The sequence below is a fragment of the Hibiscus syriacus genome, unplaced genomic scaffold (genome assembly GCF_006381635.1).
Source record: "Hibiscus syriacus cultivar Baekdansim isolate YM2019G1 unplaced genomic scaffold, ASM638163v2 tig00110419_pilon, whole genome shotgun sequence".
In the NCBI taxonomy this organism is placed as follows: domain Eukaryota; kingdom Viridiplantae; phylum Streptophyta; class Magnoliopsida; order Malvales; family Malvaceae; genus Hibiscus; species Hibiscus syriacus.
Window position 1 is genome coordinate 982,791 of NW_024062731.1, and position 21,782 is coordinate 1,004,572.

At 32.6% G+C, this 21,782-nt stretch overlaps 1 protein-coding gene across 1 annotated transcript; it reads left to right on the plus strand.

The window, feature by feature from the left end:
- The first annotated feature begins 8,756 nt into the window (after positions 1-8,756).
- LOC120124576 (serine/threonine-protein phosphatase PP1 isozyme 2-like) lies at positions 8,757-12,885 on the plus strand. The gene is made up of 4 exons (XM_039143216.1): positions 8,757-9,180; positions 11,995-12,554; positions 12,634-12,818; positions 12,849-12,885. Exons 1-3 carry the CDS (start codon positions 9,003-9,005, stop codon positions 12,808-12,810), a joined length of 915 nt encoding a protein of 304 aa, XP_038999147.1. The 5' UTR covers positions 8,757-9,002; the 3' UTR covers positions 12,811-12,818; positions 12,849-12,885.
- The last annotated feature ends 8,897 nt before the right edge of the window (positions 12,886-21,782 follow it).

Below are 21,782 nucleotides of genomic sequence, written 5' to 3' on the forward strand. Positions count from 1 at the left end.
AGCCTTTGAAAAGCTAGGGAGTTTGTAAAAGTTATCTTTTTGTCCATAGAAAAGAAAGAACAAATTAGTGGATTTGTTGGAAAATCCTAAGTGAGGAGCTTAGGTAGTGGATGTAGACTTCATTGAGAAAGTTGAACCATTATGAATCATTTTGCAATTTTTCCTATCCATATACTCCTTACTCCCGAAATTTCAAAAAACCAATTAACCCTCTCTTGGCTCATTTTCAATTTATCAAACGAGCTTCATCAAGCCTACAATTAGTATCAAAGCGGGTCACAAATCGAAGGTCTAATAATCTTATTAGGATCCTTGAAGCTCTACATCAATTTACTAAAGCAACCGAGAATATGTTTTTTTCCTCCGGCACTTACTTCATCTAAGATTCTCAACCAGTTAACAAGCCACCCTATTTCAATGGAGAAAACTATGCTTATTGGAAGAATATAATGATGCTCTTCATTCAAGCTACTGATCTAGATGCTTGGAGCTCTATCTTGACGGGTCACTCTACTTCAGCTAGAGCTATGGCGGAATGGAGTGAAAGAGAGAAGAAAGAGTTCCAACTTAATGCTAAGTCCATGCACATTTTGTTTTGTACATTAGGCCCGAATGAATATAGAAGAGCCTCATCTTGTTCAAATTCCAAAGAGATATGGGACAAGCTCTAAATCACTCATGAAGGAACCGATAAAGTGAAGGAAAGGAAAATTGGGGTCTTCTCAATCATAGCTACGAGAATTTCATGATGAAATTGGATGAAGACATCAAAGCTATGACGGATATATTTTCCGTGATTGTCAATGATCTTAAGGGACATGAAGAGATCATCCCTAACGAGAAGCTTGTTAGGAAGATGATATACTCTCTTCCAAAATCTTGGCAATCGAAGAAGACAATTATCATTGAAGATAATAACTTAAAAACTTTTTCGCTTTATGAACTTATTGGCCCCCTTCTCACTCATGAGATGATGTAAAAGGAGGAAGGACAAGAAGAATAGAAGAAACAAGAAAAGAAAGAAAAATGTGTTGCCTTGAAGTCCTTAACTCAATATGAAAGCACCTCAAGTGAATAAGATGATGAAGAAGAAGAATAAATGGCTAAGTTTTTCAAGAAATTTAGATGATTCATGACATATAAAGAAGATAATAAGCATGAATCGAGCAAGAAAAAAGATCCCTCGATATGCTTTGATTGCCAAAGGATGGGACATGTCAAGTATGAATGTACTCTCCTAAACAAGCATGGGTCAAGCAAAAAGAAGGCATTTGTGGCGACTTGGAGTATAAAGAAGACTACGATTATGAAGAAGCCAACCTATGTCTCATGGTCATTCAAGAAGATTCAATGCTAACTTCTAACTCTTTCGATTTAAAATTCCTATTCATTTAAAGAGTTACAAGATGCATATGATGAGTTATATTTGGAATTTGAGACCATGAATTACAAATATAAGAAATTAATTTCAAAATTTAAAGTTGAAAATGATTTGATTTTTAAAGCAAAAGTTGATTTTAAAAAAAAACAAAATGAAACTTTGAAAAATGATTTAAAGCTTTCAAAAATCAAAAAAATGATTTAGAAAAAGAAAATTTTGATTTGAAAGCTTAACAAAAGAAAAGGAATTAATTTCTAAAAACAACTCATAATGTTTAAAAATGACAAAATGCTCACATTGTCATTTTCATGGTCATTTGGAACATACATGTCCTTTAAAGAAAGGAAAACGTTTTAAAATTAGACAATTATGGGTTCCTAAGGAAACAAGGGGCATTGAAACTAACGTTCAAGGATCCAAAGCAATTTGATACCAAAATCCACATAAATGTCTCTTGTAGGTGTATGGGAACAATGGTGGTGAAAGTGAAGATATTCAAATGCTCTAGCCACACTTGAAAAAGAATGGGTAACCTCTAAGATTATTTTGATTATATTGCATAATTGGTTGCTCATTTGGTTTAAGCATGCATGAGTTTTGATTTTTAAATGATTTTATGTTTTCTATCTCATGTATATTAAAAAGTGTTGTGATTAACATTTTCTAAAGTTTTAATGATTTTTCATAAAACGTTTGTTCATCATAATGAATTTTGGTCAAAATTGGTTTTAATGCTTTGTTTTTACAAATTTTAATTTTTGACCTTAATTTAAATGTTTATGCATGTGATTTATTGCAAACGACATCTCTCTAACAATTGATATCAATTTTTCAAATGCATAATATTTTTGGATAGCTTATGCACATGCACTTAAATACAACAATTGGTATTGCATAAAGTATATTAGACTTGGATATATTGAATTTCATGTACTGCAACATATTTATTCATCTTTGTTGAAATTCATGTCTTTTATGTGTCAATCTTTTAAAGTCAATTTTTGTTTGGAATGCATTTGTTGAAGGGGAACTTTTGATTTTTCAAATGGTTTTAATGTTAAAATTCCTACTTACTCCTCATTGTTATTTTGTACCTTAAAGTTTGAATTATTCTTTATATAATAAAAAGGGGGAGAATATAGGTTTGAAAATTTTAATTTCAAGAATGAAAATTGGGGAGCTTCAATATTTTCCTAATAATTCTTTTTTTTCATTAAATGTTTTAATAAGGTGGAGATTTTTGTCAAAAACTATTTTTCAAAGGTTTTGTTATATCAAAAAGGGGGAGATTGTAGAACTTATATTTTGATATAACAAATAAGGGCAAAATTTTTGTTGGACTAAATTGAATTTATTCAAAGTCTTCAAAAATAATTCAAAGTACAAATAAAAGTTAAAAATATGTTTTTAAATGTTTTTCAAACTTAGTCGAACCTTTTCAAAACATATTCAATCATTTTCTTGCTTTAAAGTCATGTTTCAAAGCTTCTCTAGCTTAAAGGATCGATCCATTTGACCAAATGATATATCCCTTTGAAAAAAGGATCGATCCCTTGGACAATAGTGAGTTTGGGATCGATCACTCAAGTAAAAGGATTGATCCCTTCCCAAAAAAAGATAAATCCCTTTCGTATAACAGTCGAAATATTTGAAAAAGGATCGATCCCTTTGGTAAAATGATTGATCCCTTGTGCATTAAAAGTTGCAGGTAACGACTATGTTGATCCCCAACGGCTCCAAAACATCCCCAACGGTTAGAAACGGCTAGTAACTCATTCCAACTTATAAAAAAACCAAAGGACACTTGAAGAAGGTTACCAACACCTAACCAAGCAATCAAACACAAGAGAAATACTTTTCATTCTTTATTTATTTTCTTTTGGAAATATTTATATTTTTGTGAGCTTTAATTTGTAAACATCTTCATTTCCAGAGATTTTCTTGTTTATAGTTCTTTTCTTTTGTAAATGGGTTTTGGTTCTAGCTAAATCTTTGAAAATCTAGGGAGTTTGTAAAGGTTATCTCTTTGTCCTTGAAAAAGAAAGAACAAATTAGTGGATTTGTTGGAAAATCCTAAGTGAGGAGCATAGGTAGTGGATGTAGACTTCATTGAGGAAGTTGAACCACTGTAAATCATTGTGCAATTTTTTCTATCCTTATACTCCATACTTCCTAAATTTCAAAAAGCCAATTCACCCCCTCTTGGATCATTTTTGGTTTTTCAAACGAGCTTTATCGAGCCTAAAAGTATTGGATGAACAATACTGATATTGCTCTTCATATAGCCAAAACAATGTGTTCTTGGTTGGGTAGTATTGGTACTCTATTCATAGAGTAACAATATTTTTCCTTGGGTATCGATACCCAAGGTAGGGTATCAATACCATCATTAAGTTGCAAATTCTAGTAGCCAAATTTGATATCATTACTTGGGAAGTACTTATACCACTCAAATAATAAGCACTGGTACCCTAAGTAAAAGTATCAATATTGATTTAATTTCTAAAGCATCGAATGTAAACATTTGATATTGGTACCTATAATGGTATTAGTACCTTAATATATAACTAATGATACTTCATATAAGGGTAATAATATTATAAGGTATTCTCAGAACATCAAATGTAACTCTAGTATACGTACTAAGGGAATGTATCAATATTGTCAGATCGATATCAATACTAAATGGCTAAGTATTTGTGCCATCGTATTTAATTGGTTAATAAGTTAAACTTTGAGTTAAGGGCTTGAGAAGGAATCTAGAACCATCAAAACTTCTCCAATGAACTTACAAATGAGAACAGTAAATGAATACAACAAAAGCTTAAGAATCTTATGAAGTAAAATGCCATAAAACTTATGCCTTTGTGTGATGCTTGGGAAACAATGAGGATAACCAAGTTACTATAGCAAATACGATGATCTTCTTGTTTAATTAGAAATATTCGGATATATCTCAACTAGTGTCAAGACACTTATCTTTGTTGACTGGATGAAGATATCTTATAACGCCTTAGATTTTGGGTTAGGAGTTTTGGGACTTCCCGAGTTGGGCCTTGAATTAATTCCTTAGTTTATGAGAAGTTTTGACCCAAATGAGATGGATTTGGGCTTAAACCAAGCCTAATGAAGAGTAAAAAGGGATTTTTTTAGTCTGCAATCAGAATCAAAGGGACCAAGAAAGTAATTTCACCATTAAAGATTTCAAAAGTTGAATAGTTATTAATTATGAGTGATATCACGTTGTCTCCTCCCTCTTTTCTCAACTCTTCTTTGTCTTCTTCTCTTCTCTTAATCTCATTCTTCTTCAAGATAAGCCTAAAGGTGGAATCTTTATAGCATTCCAAACCCCATCAGCAATTTAAAGGTAAGAATCATAACCATCATCTCCTAACATAACCATCATCTCCTAAACTTCAATTCAAGCCTTCCTTTGCAAAGTTTAGCCATGGTAACCAAAAATAGGTTTTGTGGGGGTTTATCAAACCTATGGATTTTAATTCATTTCTATAGATTTTTAGGCTTAGGAAATGTTTTTAAAGTTTCCTAAACCTCAATATCCATCTAGTGACCCTCATTATTTGATTCTTGCTTAGTGAGAGATGTTGGAGAGAGCTCTCAAGCTAAAGAGAATGAAAAACTTACTTTGGGTTGAGCTTTGAGCACCCCCAGTAGTCTAAACGCTCTAGTAACTCAATCTTAACTAATCAATAACATATGTAGTTCATCTAGGTGAGATTTGGTAAGTTGCATAAGCTTAAAGCATTCATGGTAGATTGCATCATTTGAGTGTTTTCGGCATGTTTATAGACCCATTATGACCTCTATTATCACATAAAACATCTAAAAATCAGTTGGATACCTCAATGGGGGCATTTGGGTATGAAAATATAGGATTTTCGTGCCAAAACAGAGCACCCAGTAGCGATTGTATCGATACTGGCCTTCAGTCAGGCATAAATTACGCAGTTTAGTATCGATATGCATTCATTGAGTATCGATACCAGGGCAGAAGTATTGATACTCCCCATAGGGGTATCAATACTTAGGTATTTTTCAAAATATCGAATCGACATTTGGTATCGATACTCATTCAAGTATCGATACCCCATCACCTTAGTATCGATATTCATATGAGGGTATTGATACTGCCTTAATCCAAAAGCCACGTCAGCCAAGGGGTATCAATACCATCAGGTGGGTATCGATACCCAAAGTTTAGTATCGATACTAAAGGATCAGTATTGATACCCATAAACAGATTTGGATAGATAATCCAAGAATTTAAGGATGAGATCGGAGGTACCCTAAATACTCTAATAACAACAAATAAGACTTCAAGCGAGAACAATAATAGATATCATAACAGTAGAAATAGTAACAGCTAGGATTTCATAAAACTAGCATTGTTTGACGCTCGGAAAACAACTAGAACACCCGAGTTCCTCTTTAGCATAACACGACAACCAGTGGATATCCAAGTCAGTTCCAAGGCAGTTCAATAAGCCAACTAGGTGCAAATTCCTCAAGACTAGACGGAGTAAGTTGGCTAGTGTATGTTTCTGTTGTAACTCCAGATCTCACCCTAGATACCCGAGGAATGCTAGAGGGGTGCATGAGCTTCGATATGCAGAACCGTCAACCGTACCATGATACCTACTCGGTAGTTAAATCAGTAGCTTTACATGTTTGGACTTGTGTCTTCAACTATCTTATTTAGTGAATACATGTAGTATAGTAAAGTTATTAGCGAGGCATTGAGCACGTAAGTTTGGCGTTCGGAATGTGTTTACGTGTGCAAGTTCTTAGGGGCAGTTTAAGGGGAGTTATCGTCACCAGACATTCCAATATAGCATACCAGGCCATCAGAGACCATCAGAGTACATCTTGAGTCATCTTTAGAGTGCATATACTATTTACGGACCTTGTGTACTATTTAGTCGTAACTTTGATTATGTTTAGTATTGTATTATTTTGGATTTATTTTGGGTGTTCCCCATTGTTTTGTAAACTCAGATTATTACCCCGTTTTACTTTTACTATTATGGATAATCTATTTCAGTGATTTATTAAGCAGTTTTAAAAGAAATTTTAAAGTCATTATTTCGGTAGTCCCATGTAACATTATAATCCATGGATCTTCGGGTCAAATTGGATTAGAGTGTTACATGTCCTAAGTACTCCAAGGGGTAAACGAGCCTAGTATACATTTTTATGTAGAAATTCCAAATCTTACCTTAGATACCCGAAGGTATCATAGATAGACTAGAGGAGTGTAATTCCCAAAATACAACAAATCCTTCAACCACGCCATGATGCCTACCTCATTTTGTTTGTATTAATGTTCTTATATGTTTATGTATTTTCCTACTAATATGAATATAGTGAATACACGTAGTATAGTATAGTATAGTTATTTGTGTGCACTGAGCTTGTGAGCTCAACGTTCATAATTTCTTTCCGTGGTAGGTTCTTTGGAGGTATCAAGAGGAGCTTATTATCAACTCATGTTCCATATTTGTCGAGGCATCAGAATACGTCTTGAGTATACTTTAGAGTGAATATAATATTCATAGACTCTTGTATATTCGAGTTGACTCTATTCTAATATAATATTATGTTATTATTTTGGATGTATTCGGGAGTTCTCCGCTTTTGTAAACTTGAATAATTATGTTTTATACACTGTTTCAATTGATGGCATTTTAAATAATGATTACTACGTTGTTTTAAAGAAAAATTTAAGTTAGCCACTTTGGTGGTCCCCGTGTAATGCTTTAGTCTTTTAAATTTAATATCGGATTGAATTAGGGTGCTAAATTTAGTGGTATCAAAGCGTCATGTTTAGTTGTTCTTAAGACCCACATGTTAGAATCAATAAGAATCTGTGTATTTACATGCCTCTTGATTGTCAAAAATACTTGTTATCTAAACAGAATGGTAGAGATGAAAGTCGTGCCTCTAAAATATCAAGAGTATTTGTTATTGTGACATTTTTTTATTCTTCTCAGCATCAATAAATTTTATTTTTATTTTTATTATTATTATTATATATTTTTATCTTTTTGCATTATTACGCGCACACATATATATATTATTTTTATATCTTTTACTTTTTACATTTTATCTTTCACGACTATTTCCACTTTAATTTTATTATTATATATAATTTTACTAACATATATGTAAATAATTTTTTTATTTTCTTTATTTTTCTTAATCTATATATTTATTATTTATTCATCACTATTTTATTACACTATTTTTCTCTTATCGTGTTTTTATATTTATTATTTTGTCATTATTATTTAATATGATCGCCACTAATATTTTTATTTTGAGACAACATATACTTTTTAACTAGGTATTAATTTTACCACAAATGATACGTTTGTCAAAAAAACTATGTATTATTTTTAGGGTGTTAACCTATTCCGAACTCAATTTTAATTATAAACTTAAACGTGAACCTTTCAAAATATATATATATATATATATATATATCATTTTATAGGTATTCGATCATATTTAATTCAAAGTAGTTGATGAGACGATCCTAACTATGTAACGAGTTATTAAAAAAAACTCAACACATTTGAACTACCATAAAATAACTTCAATAATATATTTAATCTAATTAATATATTATTAAATGATAAATTAATTCAAGTCTATTGGATTAAGTGGTAAGGAATTTGAAGCTCTTTAAGCATGGTTTTGGGTATGTATATTTTTAGTGATCTGTGATGGATTATAATATAGTATATGTTCAACATTCGCTTAACCAATTGACAATGAATATATACACTTTGTAGACAATGTCGTTTAAGCTCAAAACCTCTAAAGAGAATAATACTCCATTTAACTACTAAGTCTCTTGGATTGGAAAAAAGTGTGAGAAGTGATTTTTTTCTCCATTTAGGGGTCAGTCTGGCTCAGTTTTAGATACGGTTAGGATTCATATGATTAAGTAGAGACTTGATGTCCTTCCGTCTCATCTTTTTATTTATTTAAATTATTTTAGGAAATTTATATACATTTTTAAAAAATATATATATTTATTTTTTAAACTGTAAAATTTTAAGATTTTTTATTTTTAGAAATATAGTTAACAAATTATAAAATCAGACAGATATAACAATCGATAGTGTTAGTAATCAAAATATAAATGTTATCAATTTAAAACTATTTTTTTTTCAAAAGAAAAAACTTTTTAAATATTAACGGTAAAAACGAAATCTTAACAAAAAGTTTAGTACCGTTTGTATAATTGACCCTTAAGAGAAACAAATTGAGGCTCTTATAACATCAATGAATGGTTAATTACAAAAAGTATATTCATCGATTCCGACGAATGGAAATATAAACTTCTCCGCCGTATCGGAGTTGCAGTCGCCACCACTTTTATTTAAAATGCCGTTTTCTTTCAATTTATATGCAGAATAGCTATAGTTTTAGTGGCATTGATTTAATCCAAAAGGGAAAGCCAGGCCAGGCGACGTTCTTCTCCGCCTCTTCCTTTTCAAAGAACGCCAAAATGAAACCAAGTTGAAGAAACCCAGAAGAGAAAACAAATAATTTTGACGAATTCTTGTTTTTGGATCGATTTTGATTATCTGCAATGGACCCTGCCATTTTGGACAGTATCATATGTCGTTTATTGGACACTAAGCAGGCAAAGTCAGGGAAACAGGAACAGCTGATGGAAGATGAGATCCGTAAGCTTTGTATTGTTTCTAGAGAAATATTTCTTCAACAACCCACTCTTCTTGAACTTACAGCTCCCATTAAGATCTGCGGTACGCCTTTACGTTTTCATTCTTTTGAATATATATACATATATGCACACACACAGTTTTTTATTTGATTCTTGAATTTTCCATTTGAAAACGGTGGAACTTTTGTTTTTGTTTTTTTTTCTTTAGGTATTTTGTTTTCAGGATTTTGGCGTTTCAAGTTTTGGTTTGATAAGGAAAAAAGTTGAAAACTTTAGGAATGTTTGAATGAGAAGAATTGAATGCATTGAAGGATTTTTTGTTGTTGGAATGATCATATATGTGCTTAGGATCTGCATTGAGAGAGTTCTTTATTTCTTATTTAAGTTGCATTTGAAATTAATGTTTATGATGTTGTTCTTGGTATGATTGGTTTCTTGTCCTGATTTCTGATTGAGGTAAAATTGAAGTATGTGATTAATTGTGGTTTGGAATATATTGTAAATGAGGCCTAACCCGTTGTTTCTTGGCTATTAACCAACTCTGCTATGAATATAATCTGAATTAGATGAGAGATCTTGATGGTCCGTACTTGACACAGTCTTGATGCATTGCATCCTTTTTTAGGTTTCCTCTGGATTTTAATGCTATAGGAGGAAGAGAGGGTAGTAGCTACAGTCTAGGTACGAGAATGTTTTTATTCTCAACGGCTTCTTTCAACCTTAGTTACTTGAGGATGCCATGTAAGGACCGGAAAGTCCGAGGTTGAGAGAAGTCGGCCATTTCAGGGGAATGGATAGGGAAGATAGAAGATTTACGTTGATAATCAATGACTACACTTAGATTCGTTGATTGTTAAACTAGAACCCATTTATTAGTTGAAATTTATTATGTAGAAATGCTTATCCTAGAATTGGGGAATTATGAGGTCAAGAAAAGAAAAAAAACGTGAAAGTTATGTTACCGTTTCTCTTCTTTGCTGGAATAATCACTTGTTGGGAGGGTAGAGAAGATTTTTGTATGTGAAAATTTATAAATTCAATTAGATCATAAACTGATGAGCAGGTTGCTTTTTGTAGGAAGGAAAAAAATATTAATTCATGCCCTTTAACTGAGTTGAAATAACTAATTGTAAGCAAACACCTTATTTGATCTCATTTTGTAGCTAATTTTCTATCCAATCAGGGTATACAAATCAATTTGATCTCATCTGTATATAAATTATGTGCTTTGGAGATTGTCAAATCTATGCAATAATGCAAATCTGTGTTTTAAAAAGCGCGCCTGAGGCGCTTTGAGGCGCTAGGCGAGGCGAGGCGTTTAGAAAAAAGCCTCCGACCACCAAGGCGGCGGCGAGTACATGAGGCGGCGATTCAGTCGTCGGAGGCGACGAGGCGACGAGGCGATGCTTTTAGCGATTCACGTACAATGACCCATTTTTAAATTTTGAGTCTGGGCTCGATTTTCTTCCAACAGTCAGACCTTTTAAATTCCAATTACTTACATTAATGTATTCCTGGAACTTTGAACTGTCTCTTGACCTTCTAACGTCCAATTTTTAATTACTGTATGTCTATAAATCATGATCCAAGCTCTCTAGTTTCTCCGATGCATACCCTGGAGCTTCTTTTCCCTCCTAAAATTTTCTCTCCCTCCTCCATTCATGCTTAATTCAGCGATTGTTCTACGTTGAAGTTGAAAGCAGACTCCTTTCTCAGTTTCTCCTATCTCCTTTCTCGATTTTCTCTATTAAGGTAAGTCTTAATTTTAAAATTTGTATCACTGTAGTGTATGTACAATCTGCTTTTCTTTTCCCCTCCACTCCTACATGGTTAATTTACTTCACTGTAATTTGTTTAATTGCTTCATCTTCAATGTAATTTGTTTAATTGTTTATATATTGGAAGACACAAGCTTTCTTTATCGGTTATCATAGCTGTAGATATATAATCCGCTTCATTGTTAAGGTGATCTGCTTACTTGTTATTTTGTTAAGGTAATATGTTTAATTGTTTATCTATAATATGTTTAATTGTTAGGTAATCTGTTTAGAATTTAGATATATAATCCGCTTCATTGATGTTGATGACGATGATGATGAAGACGAGTTTTAGGCATTTTGATTATTGATGATGTTTTTATTTGTCTTTTTGAGATACAATATGACCTATGCTACTTGGTATTTTTGCTTATTAAGTTGTTTTGTGTTTGAGGTATGGTTATAAAATATTTACTGTAAAATTAAGCGCCTCGCGTACGTGAATCTCTCGCCTCAAAGCGCCTCAAAAAATTGAGGCTCTCGGGTAGCTAATCGCCTTGGAGCGCCTCACGCCTTTTAAAACACAGATGCAAATATCTTCCTAAGCTTGCATTTTACTTCTCTACTTTATACGCATGAACCTTTGGCATTGGCTTCTATTGGAAGACTAATATTGAATGATTAATTGAGCGAGCTCAAAGTTCTTAGGTAGTGTTTGAAAACTAAACCTAATTTTAAAGAAAATCAATGGTGAGGAATTCCTCATACTTTTGTGAATGTGTCCTGTTATAAGTAAATACTAAATAGTATCAAAAATTAGAGGAAAGGGTACTTGTGTGGTGCAACTGGTTAGTTTCGGCTATGAATAGGTAAGGCAATGCAACCTAAAGAGATATTGTAAAGCTGCTTATTAGTTTCACATGTGGAACAATTTAGAGTTCTAAACTATCACGTTCAGTTTATGCAGAGGAGGCAACTATATCAAAATGGTAAAGTTAAGACAGGAAACACGGAATACATCTCAATATTTCATGTGCTATTTTGAACATAGTTCTGGATATATCTTCCTAATTTTGATAGCTGGATTAAACTTTTTAAAAGAAATTTTAATAATTTGTGTTCTGTCTTTCCTTGTTCAGGTGACATTCATGGACAGTACACTGATCTTCTGCGGCTTTTTGAGTGTGGAGGTTTCCCTCCTAATGCTAATTATTTATTCCTGGGGGACTATGTTGATCGTGGCAAGCAGAGTCTAGAAACAATATGCCTTCTGCTGGCCTATAAGATCAAATATCCTGAGAACTTCTTTCTTTTGCGAGGGAATCATGAATGTGCTAATATTAATCGGATTTATGGATTTTATGATGAATGCAAACGAAGGTTCTCTGTGGGAGTTTGGAGGACCTTTACTGAGTGTTTTAACTGTCTTCCCGTGGCTGCTGTAATAGATGATAAAATATTGTGCATGCATGGTGGTCTTTCCCCTGATCTATCAAATTTGGATCAAATTAGGACTTTAACCCGTCCAATAGATGTTCCCGAGTCTGGTATGCTTTGTGATTTACTTTGGTCAGATCCTGGTAGGGAAATCAAAGGGTGGGGTATGAATGATCGGGGAGTCTCATACACCTTTGGCCCAGATAGAGTTTCTGACTTCTTAATGAAAAACGATATGGACCTTATTTGCCGTGCCCATCAGGTTAGGCACTTTGCTTACTTTTTCTCTTAGTGATCTGTTTGAGTGGAAGCTAAACAGCTGACCATGATGCTTATTTCAGGTTGTTGAAGATGGCTATGAGTTCTTTGCTGACAGACAGCTTGTTACAGTATTTTCAGCTCCCAACTATTGTGGTGAATTTGATAATGCGGGTGCAATGATGACTGTTGATGAAACCCTAATGTGTTCTTTCCAAATTCTGAAACCCGCTGAGAAAAAGTCCTCCTGGTTCCATTGAGGAACATGACGACTTCTGTGTCTGTTCCTACATAGAATTTCTGATGTAAGTTTCATTCTATACCATGAAGCAAATTATCTATTTCTCAGAGTTTGAAATGTTGGTTTTTACTGATTGTAGTTTAGGTTATATGTTGAACTCTTATTTTTGTTTCAGTGATATTTGGTTTCAAGCCATCTTTTCATGCTTATGAACATGCTGAGAGCTCTTCAGCACTAATAATATCTACACATAAGATTTATTTATTTATAGTTACAAAATTGGTAACGGCTTGACACATAGGTCACAGAGGTCACATGTCCTGATGCTCTATAACTTAAAACTTTTGCTTTTGATTTTTTATCATTTGCCATCATTTCTTGTGTTTATGTACATGTTTTCATGGAATTCTTGTGAAATCTTGCACTTTTTCCTGTTGTTTATTAGTTTATAGTTTGTGGTTAACAAACATGTAATATTCGATGCACTGTCGGTCCATAAGAGTCTCATGTCGTTAACAAACATTTAATATTTGGTGCATCAAATATAATCCCTTTGATTAAAGCTTGCATAGTTTTTCCAAAAGCTGTTTTCAGTTGTGATAGTGATTGCTTGTTTGTTGTTAACCCCGTAAGTTTTTGGTCATCCTACTCATTCTTGTGAAGCTATCTTTTACTTTGCCATTGTTGGTTTTAACATATTTCTTGCAATGCAGCTGTGACCGGAGACGACGGATCTTCGGCCCTCGAAAATTTATAACCGAAAAGCAAGACATGATTGTTCCACATCGGGTTAACCGATGTGTGACACGTGATGCTTTGATTTAAATAAATAAATGATAAAAATTTGTATATTACTTTGAATTTTGGATGGCAACAATTGCTACTGAACAGGGATGGGAACAATGGGTTCCTTCTCTTTGGTTCTTGCTCTTTTCTTTTTGGGTGCAAAGGGGGTTGTAATTTAGGGATTGCGTTTGAATCCAAGCTTTGAGAGTTGATTTATTGCTTAAAGTAATGTTGATTTTGATCAATAGATTTCTTGTATTACTACCCCCAATGAAATCAGATACCATGAAGATCCTATAGGCAGAGCTGGAAGTTTTGCATCTCTTGGGGTTACTAACACGCTTGTAATAAGAAATTGGGCCAATTGTTGATGATTATAACAATTAGCCACTACGATTAATTTAAATTACGAAGTTCTGAAAATTTATTTAAATGAGAAAATAATTAAATTACCATTTTCTTTTTGCAAAAACACTTATTAAATTTGATGTGATTGTCCGAATAATAATCTATGTATATGTTATGTTGATATGACATCATTCGTCTTATTTATTATGTCAACTTGGGGAAATAAAATTTGATTCCACTTAAATATATATTTATATTTTTACATTTTTTTTTTTTTAAGTCATACGAGTTACTTCAAATTTTTTATTCGAATTTTAACTTTGAGTCTAATTTAAATTTATAAAATTTGAATAATTTAAAATCTAAACGATGTGGTTTTGGTTTTTGATTAAGTAATTTGGTTATGTTTATGATTTGATTCTTAATATTCTTATTTGAGCAATTTTTCCTTCACTTTTGACAAAATTTAAATCGCATACTCTTCGCAACTCCAGAATACTTTTGTAACTTCAATTTCTTTTTCAAAATATATTTTTTAATTTTTTCAATTTAACCCTTTAGGATTGTATTTTATTTAATTTAGTCCTTCCATCGAAACTCTTCGTTGTTTCTTTCTTCTCATCAATTCTTTGAATCCTTTATACTTCAACCAATATTTTATTTGCAAAATTTCTTCTTTAAAAAATAATATTACAAATATATTATATAATTTTAGATGATATTTGATTTATTAAATATCATTACAAATCTTATTTACACATATGAAAAGCATACATACATACATACATACATACATACATACATACATACATACATACATACATACATACATACATACATACATACATACATACATACATACATACATACATACATACATACATACATACATACATACATACATACATACATACATACATACATACATACATACATACATACATACATACATACATACATACATACATACATACATACATACATACATACATACATACATACATACATACATACATACATACATACATACATACATACATACATACATACATACATACATACATACATACATACATACATACATACATACATACATACATACATACATACATACATACATACATACATACATACATACATACATACATACATACATACATACATACATACATACATACATACATATACCGTAATATTATAAATAATTATATTTAAATTTAAATTTAAATAAATACTCAAACAACTATATTTGATTCAACTCAACTTGGACATAAATTAGACTAAAAATATTCACATAAAATTTGAATAATAAAATAATATTCATAAACTCAATTAACTCATGTTTTCCTGTTCTATTCTACTTGACTCGATTGAGTATTCACATTTAACAACAACAAATAACTTTAAAATTATAAAAGGAATTAAAATTTCTAAAAACTTAACATGAAACATACGTAAATTGTGGTGTATGATGAGATTTTTCGAGTAATTCATGAAAATTTAGAAAGCCTTTCCATGTCTAGTATGGTGCTTACATGGATTATTTGTAAATTTTCTTTTGAAAAACTGTTATGCACGATTTCACGCCAATACTCGTAAAAATTTAATGCTAAAGGTAACATTTCCATTAAAAAGAAGAAAGAATCAAATTTCATAAGAAAATGAAGATGAAATTGATAAAAGAAATTTATGATGATGCCTAATTGTAGATATCCATTTTCGTCTGAGACATCAAGTGTTTTTTTTTTACAATATTTATATTATTATATAATATATAACATATATAAAATAATTTCAAAAAATGTATATAATATATGGTTTTTGAAAATATATATTTTTTGAAAATATATATATAATTTTTGAAAACATATTATAATTTTTGAAAATATAATATATGTTATATAGTTTTTAAAATAAATATAGTGTATGTATTATTTATTATATTATATATATATTATTTTATATTTTATATTTATTATATTATATTATTATTATTATTATTATTCAATTTATTTCTAGGTTCAAATCCAATCCAAATAAAAGTCGAACAAAGTCCATCCTGGTCCAAGTCAAATAAAAGTCCAACAAAGTCCATCCCGGTCCAAGTCAAAGGCAAGTCCAACCGGTCCAGAGTGAAGCCCAACCGAAGTAAGCCTGACTGTTGAAAACATTTTGATGTTTCGATATAACAAATTAAGTTAAATGAATTTTAATATTTTCTAAAAGATTTTCTAAGTATATTCGATATAATTATTCGAATATCAAAATATTACTCCAAGTCTTTCAAAGTTCATTTTAATCCTTACTAAAGTGTAAAATTGTGTTTTATACTTAAACTATTTTTAAAACAAATTTACAAAGTATTTCGAACCGTTTCAAAGCCAAGAAAAATCAGATTGTCCAAGGGTACAGATTCCCCCCAGGGGGTACAGATTCCCCCCAGGGGGTACAGATTCCCCCTGCAGCTTTTTGGCTCCGAGAAAACAGAATGTCCAGGGGGTACAGATTCCCCCCCAGGGGTACCGATTCCCCCTTGTCTAACGGTCGAAATCAGATTGTACTTAGGGAACCGATTCCCTATGAGGGGATATCGATTCCCCCCACGCTCCAAGCTGTTTTATTAATGGATTCTCATCTCCAAACGGCTCCAAAACATCCCCAACGGCTATATACGACTTCAAACACATTCCAAGCTATAAATACAAGCTAAGGACACTTGAAGAAGCAAGAGAACAACTATCCAAGCAATCAAACACAAGAGAAGAGTTTTTCAATCTTATTTCATCTTTCTCTTGTAAATATTTTATTCTTATGAGCTCAATCTTGTAAACACCTGCCTTAGAGAGGTTTTCTTGTTTACATCTTTTATCCTTTTGTAAAGGGGAAAGGTTCTAGCTTACCAGTGTAAAAGCTAGAGAAAGGTTCTAGTTTAGCCCGGAAAAACTAGGGAGTTTGTAAGGTTACTCTTTATCCTCAAAAGAAAGAACAAATTAGTGAATTTGTTGGAAAATCCTTGGTGAGGAGCTAAGGTAGTGGACATAGACTTTGGTTGAGAAAGTCAAACCACTATAAATCGTTGTGCAATTATCTATCTTTCAATCTCTTTACTCCCTAAACACAAAACCGTTCCGACCTCTCTTTACAAATCGTTCCGGTTGTCGATTTGAGCTTCCGAAAATCCTAACAATTGGTATCAGAGCCTAACTTGTTAAGAAGGTTTAACCACCTTGAGATGAACCTCGAAGAAGCTCTACCAATTCCTGACACAACCGAGAAGATGGCTTCCACCTCCGGCTCGTTCCACATGGAAGACTCTCTACCAACCGACAAACCTCCATACTTCAATGGAGTCAACTATCATCATTGGAAGAAATTAATGAAGGTATTCATCCAATCCAATGATCTTGATGCATGGGAGATAATCGAGAACGGCTACTCTTCTCCAAAGAAGAAGGAGAAGAAGAGGAGTGACAAAGAACGGAATAAAGCTCAACTTAGTGCCAAGGCTATGCACATGTTGTTTTGTGCATTTTATCATAAAATCTATGAAGGGGTTTCTTCATGTTCAAGTGCCAAGGAGCTTTGGAATAAGCTTGAGGAAATCCATGGAAACAAGAAAGAAGAACCAACAAAGGTAGTGTCTCTAATGGCTCGTGATGAGCCCGAGGTATCTTCTAACTCAAATGAATTTAATTCATATACGTTTGATGAGTTACAAGATGATTTTAATAGGTTATATTCGGAGTTTGAGACCATGAACTCCAAATATAAGAAAATGATTTCAAAATTGAAAATTGAAAATGATTTTCTTTTGAAAACAAAAATAGATTTTGAAAGCCAAAATGAAATTTTGAAAAAGGATTTAGAGCTTTCAAAAATAAAAATTGAAAGTTTTGAAAAAGAAAATTTTGATTTAAAAGTTAAGCTTGAATGCTTAACAAAAGAAAAAGAAATCATTTTAAATAATCCATTTAGTTCAATAATGACAATATGCTCACATTGTCATTATCATGGTCATAAGGAGCATACTTGTCCTTTGAAGAAAGGAAAATGTTTTAAAATTAGGCAAGTATGGGTTCTGAAAGGAACAAGGGGCATTGAAACTAACGTTCAAGGATCCAAAGCAATTTGGATACCAAAATCTACTTAAATGTCTCTTGTAGGTGTGTGGAAGCAATTGTGATGAAAATGATGATATTCAAGATGCTCTAGCCACACATGAAAAGGAATGGGTAACCTCTAAGTTTAATGTTTTTTAATTTTAGTTATTTGGTTGCTCATTTGATTTTAAGCATGCATGACTTTTGGTTTTAAATGATTATACATCATTGTTTTTAATCTCATGTATGTTGAAAAGATGATTATGATGAACATTTAAAGTTATATTAATTTTTAAGAATTTTTAGTTCATCATAATAAATTTGGTCAAAATTGGTTTTAATGCAATGATATCTCTTAACAATTGATATCAACTTTTCAAATACTTTGATTTTATAAATCTTTAAAATTTTTGACCTAAATTTGAATGTTTATGCATGTGGTTTAAATGAAAATGATATCTCTCTAACAATTGATATCAAAAATTTTCAAATGCATATAGAAAAACTTTATGCATATGCTCTTAATTTTAACAATCGATATCAAATTTCAACAATTGGTATTGCATAAAGTATTTTACACTTGGATACATTGAATTTCATGTGCTACTAACATGTTTGTTATTCTTTGTTGAAATTCAATTTTTTTTAAGTGTCAAGGCCTTAAAGCATAATTTTATTTGGAATGCATTTATTGAGGGGGAGCTTTGATTTTTTTTCAAATGATTTTTAAAATGTCAAATTTACTACTTACTCTCCAAAGTTATTTTGAACTTCAAAGATTAGAGTCTTTTTGATTTAACAAAAAGGGAGAGAAGTGTTAAGGTGTTAAAGGGGAGAAGTGTTAAAGTAAGGGGGAGTAATTTCAAACTTGATTTCAAAATCTTAAAATTACTCAAATGTTTTGTTATATCAAAAAGGGGGAGATTGTTGAAAACATTTTGATGTTTAGATATAACAAATTAAGTTAAATGAATTTTAAGATTTTCTAAAAGATTTTCTAAGTATATTCGGTATAATTATTCAAATATCAAAATATTACTTCAAGTCTTTCAAAGTTCATTTTAATCCTTACTAAAGTGTAAAATTGTGTTTTATACTTAAACTATTTTTAAAACAATTTTACAAAGTATTTCGAACAAAGTCAATAAAAAATCATATTGTACAGGGGTACAGATCCCCCCCAGGCGGTACAGATTCTCTCCTACAGGTTTTTGGCTCCTAGAAAACAGAATGTCCAGGGGGTACAGATCCCCCCCAGAGGGTACCGATTCCCCCCAGGGGGAACAGATTCCCCCCAGGGGGTACCGATATCCCCCTGTCTAACGGTCGAAATTAGATTGTACTTAGGGAACCGATTCCCTATTAAGGGATACCGATTCCCCCACGCTCCAAGCTATTTTATTAATGGATTTTCATCTCCAAACGGCTCCAAAACATCCCCAACGGCTATATACGACTTCAAACACATTCCAAGCTATAAATACAAGCTAAGGACACTTGAAGAAGCAAGAGAACAACTATCCAAGCAATCAAACACAAGAGAAGAGTTTTTCAATCTTATTTCATCTTTCCCTTGTAAATATTTTGTTCTTGTGAGCTCAATATTGTAAACACATACCTTAGAGAGATTTTCTTATTTACATCTTTTATCATTTTGTAAAGGGGAAATGTTCTAGCTTAGCCCGTGTAAAAGCTAGGGAAAGGTTCTAGTTTAGAACGGAAAAACTAGGGAGTTTGTAAGGTTACTCTTTATCCTAAAAAGAAAGAACAAATTAGTGAATTTGTTGGAAAGTCCTTGGTGAGAAGCTAAGCTAGTGGACGTAGACTTTGGTTGAGAAAGTCGAACCACTATAAATCGCTGTGCAATTATCTATCTTTCAATCTCCTTACTCCCTAAATACAAAACCGTTCTGACCCCTCTTTGCAAACCGTTCCGGTTATCGATTCGAGTTTCCAAAAATCCTAACACTGACCCAGCTAGCCGGGTAAGGCCCAAGTCCGTTTGCCTAACCCAACAGGGGATAGGATTTTATACTTTAGCACGGGTGTCGTATCAACCAGAGCCATTGGATCTGGCTCTTTGATCCAACGGCCAAAATGCATCAGATTAACTTTTCAATGGCGTGTGTCCTCCACGCGCCAGTATGGTTTCTAACTGGCAGAGATTTTCGGCACCTGAAAACTGGAAAATTACAAAAATCAGAGCAACTCGGGACTGAACCATCATGAGATTTTCTGCCAATAACGAGCAGTAACAAACAGAAGCCCGAATAAATTAAAAAATAGGGGAAATGAACCCTGAGGTGATCGAAAATAGCCCCGACTAGGGGCTATATAAAGACCACACCGAGTAGCCAACAAAAATAAAAAAAAGCAACAGTACATAGCAAAAAAAACAATCGAGCACCAAAAAGTCGAAGTGCACCGAAACCCACATCAAATATACAAAAAAATCAAGCCAAAGCAAAAACATTTGAATTAAAAAACACAAAAAGATCAAAGCTTGAAGCTTTGCTTCGTCAAAGGTCGTCGGGAGCACGTAGGAATCTCATCGGAAAAGAAGAACCACCGGAAGTTAAAAAGGCTCACCGAAAAAGGTAAAAGTATGAACCTTAAAATTTGGATCTAGTCGATTGGGGTCTTTTTAGGGTGAATGGGCTTCAATTTTGTACTCACAGGGCCGGGAGGAGTATTTTGGTTGAGTTTGGTTTTTTCAGCCACAAGTTGTGGTAACCGGAGTGGCAGCCGATAGTGGTCTGAGTGACGAGGATGTGGTCGGCCATAGGTCGGTTGAGGGTTTGGGTTAAGAGAAAAATGAGAGGGAGGAGAGAGTTTTTTTTTTGGTGAAATGGTTAAAAATGAATTTTTTGTGATTTTAAGGGTATTTATAGGGAAGACCATTGTACAATTATGAAATAGTTAAATTATTTTCACAGTCCCTGCACCTTTAATGTGTAATTCATTTTGGTCACATATTGTAATTTTGCCCTAGAATTTTTTTGTTCAAAGCATGTTAATTAGAAATATATGTGGTTAGGAATTGTTCAAGAAAATAACATGTGAGATAAGAATTTTTATTATTATTTTGATTATTATTACTAATTTATTGACTTGTTTTCTTTCATTTTTGTTTTATTTCCTTTTTTTCATTTACATCATTCAAAGAGGTGTTGAACCGCAAAGTGTTCGTTAAAACTTAAATAGTTTGCATTAATGGAAAAAGGAGTTATAATGCGAGAGGTCAAAAATACAGAAGTACGGTTATGGTCAGAAAAGACTCAGAAGGAAAACGAGGACAATATACAATACAACTATGTGTCAGATCTGGCTGGCTACGCTTCCATCAGCCTCAAACAAAATGATACTCAAGAGTTGCGGAACATTTGGGACAGTTGGAAAACTGACAGAAAACAGAAGTTTTGCCAGTTATATCGCACACTTATTCTATGTCAAGATAGATGAATCCCTAATTCGAGCCCTGGTCCAATTTTTGAATATGGGATACAGTTGTTTTATATTCAACCAAGAAGACATGGTGCTCATTAATGAGGAGTGCACTACCCTGTTACATTGCGAAGGAATTAGAATGGACTAGGTCTTCATCAAATATATCAAAAGTCATCCTTTCAAGACTGGGTTGGTAAAGGTTGCAGGGGTTGATGAAAAGTGGTAACTGATCGAACTCAGCACAAAGGAAACATGATCAAGATAGTAAAACTATGGCCGAATTAGAGAGCATTGCGGACAAATTCAAGAA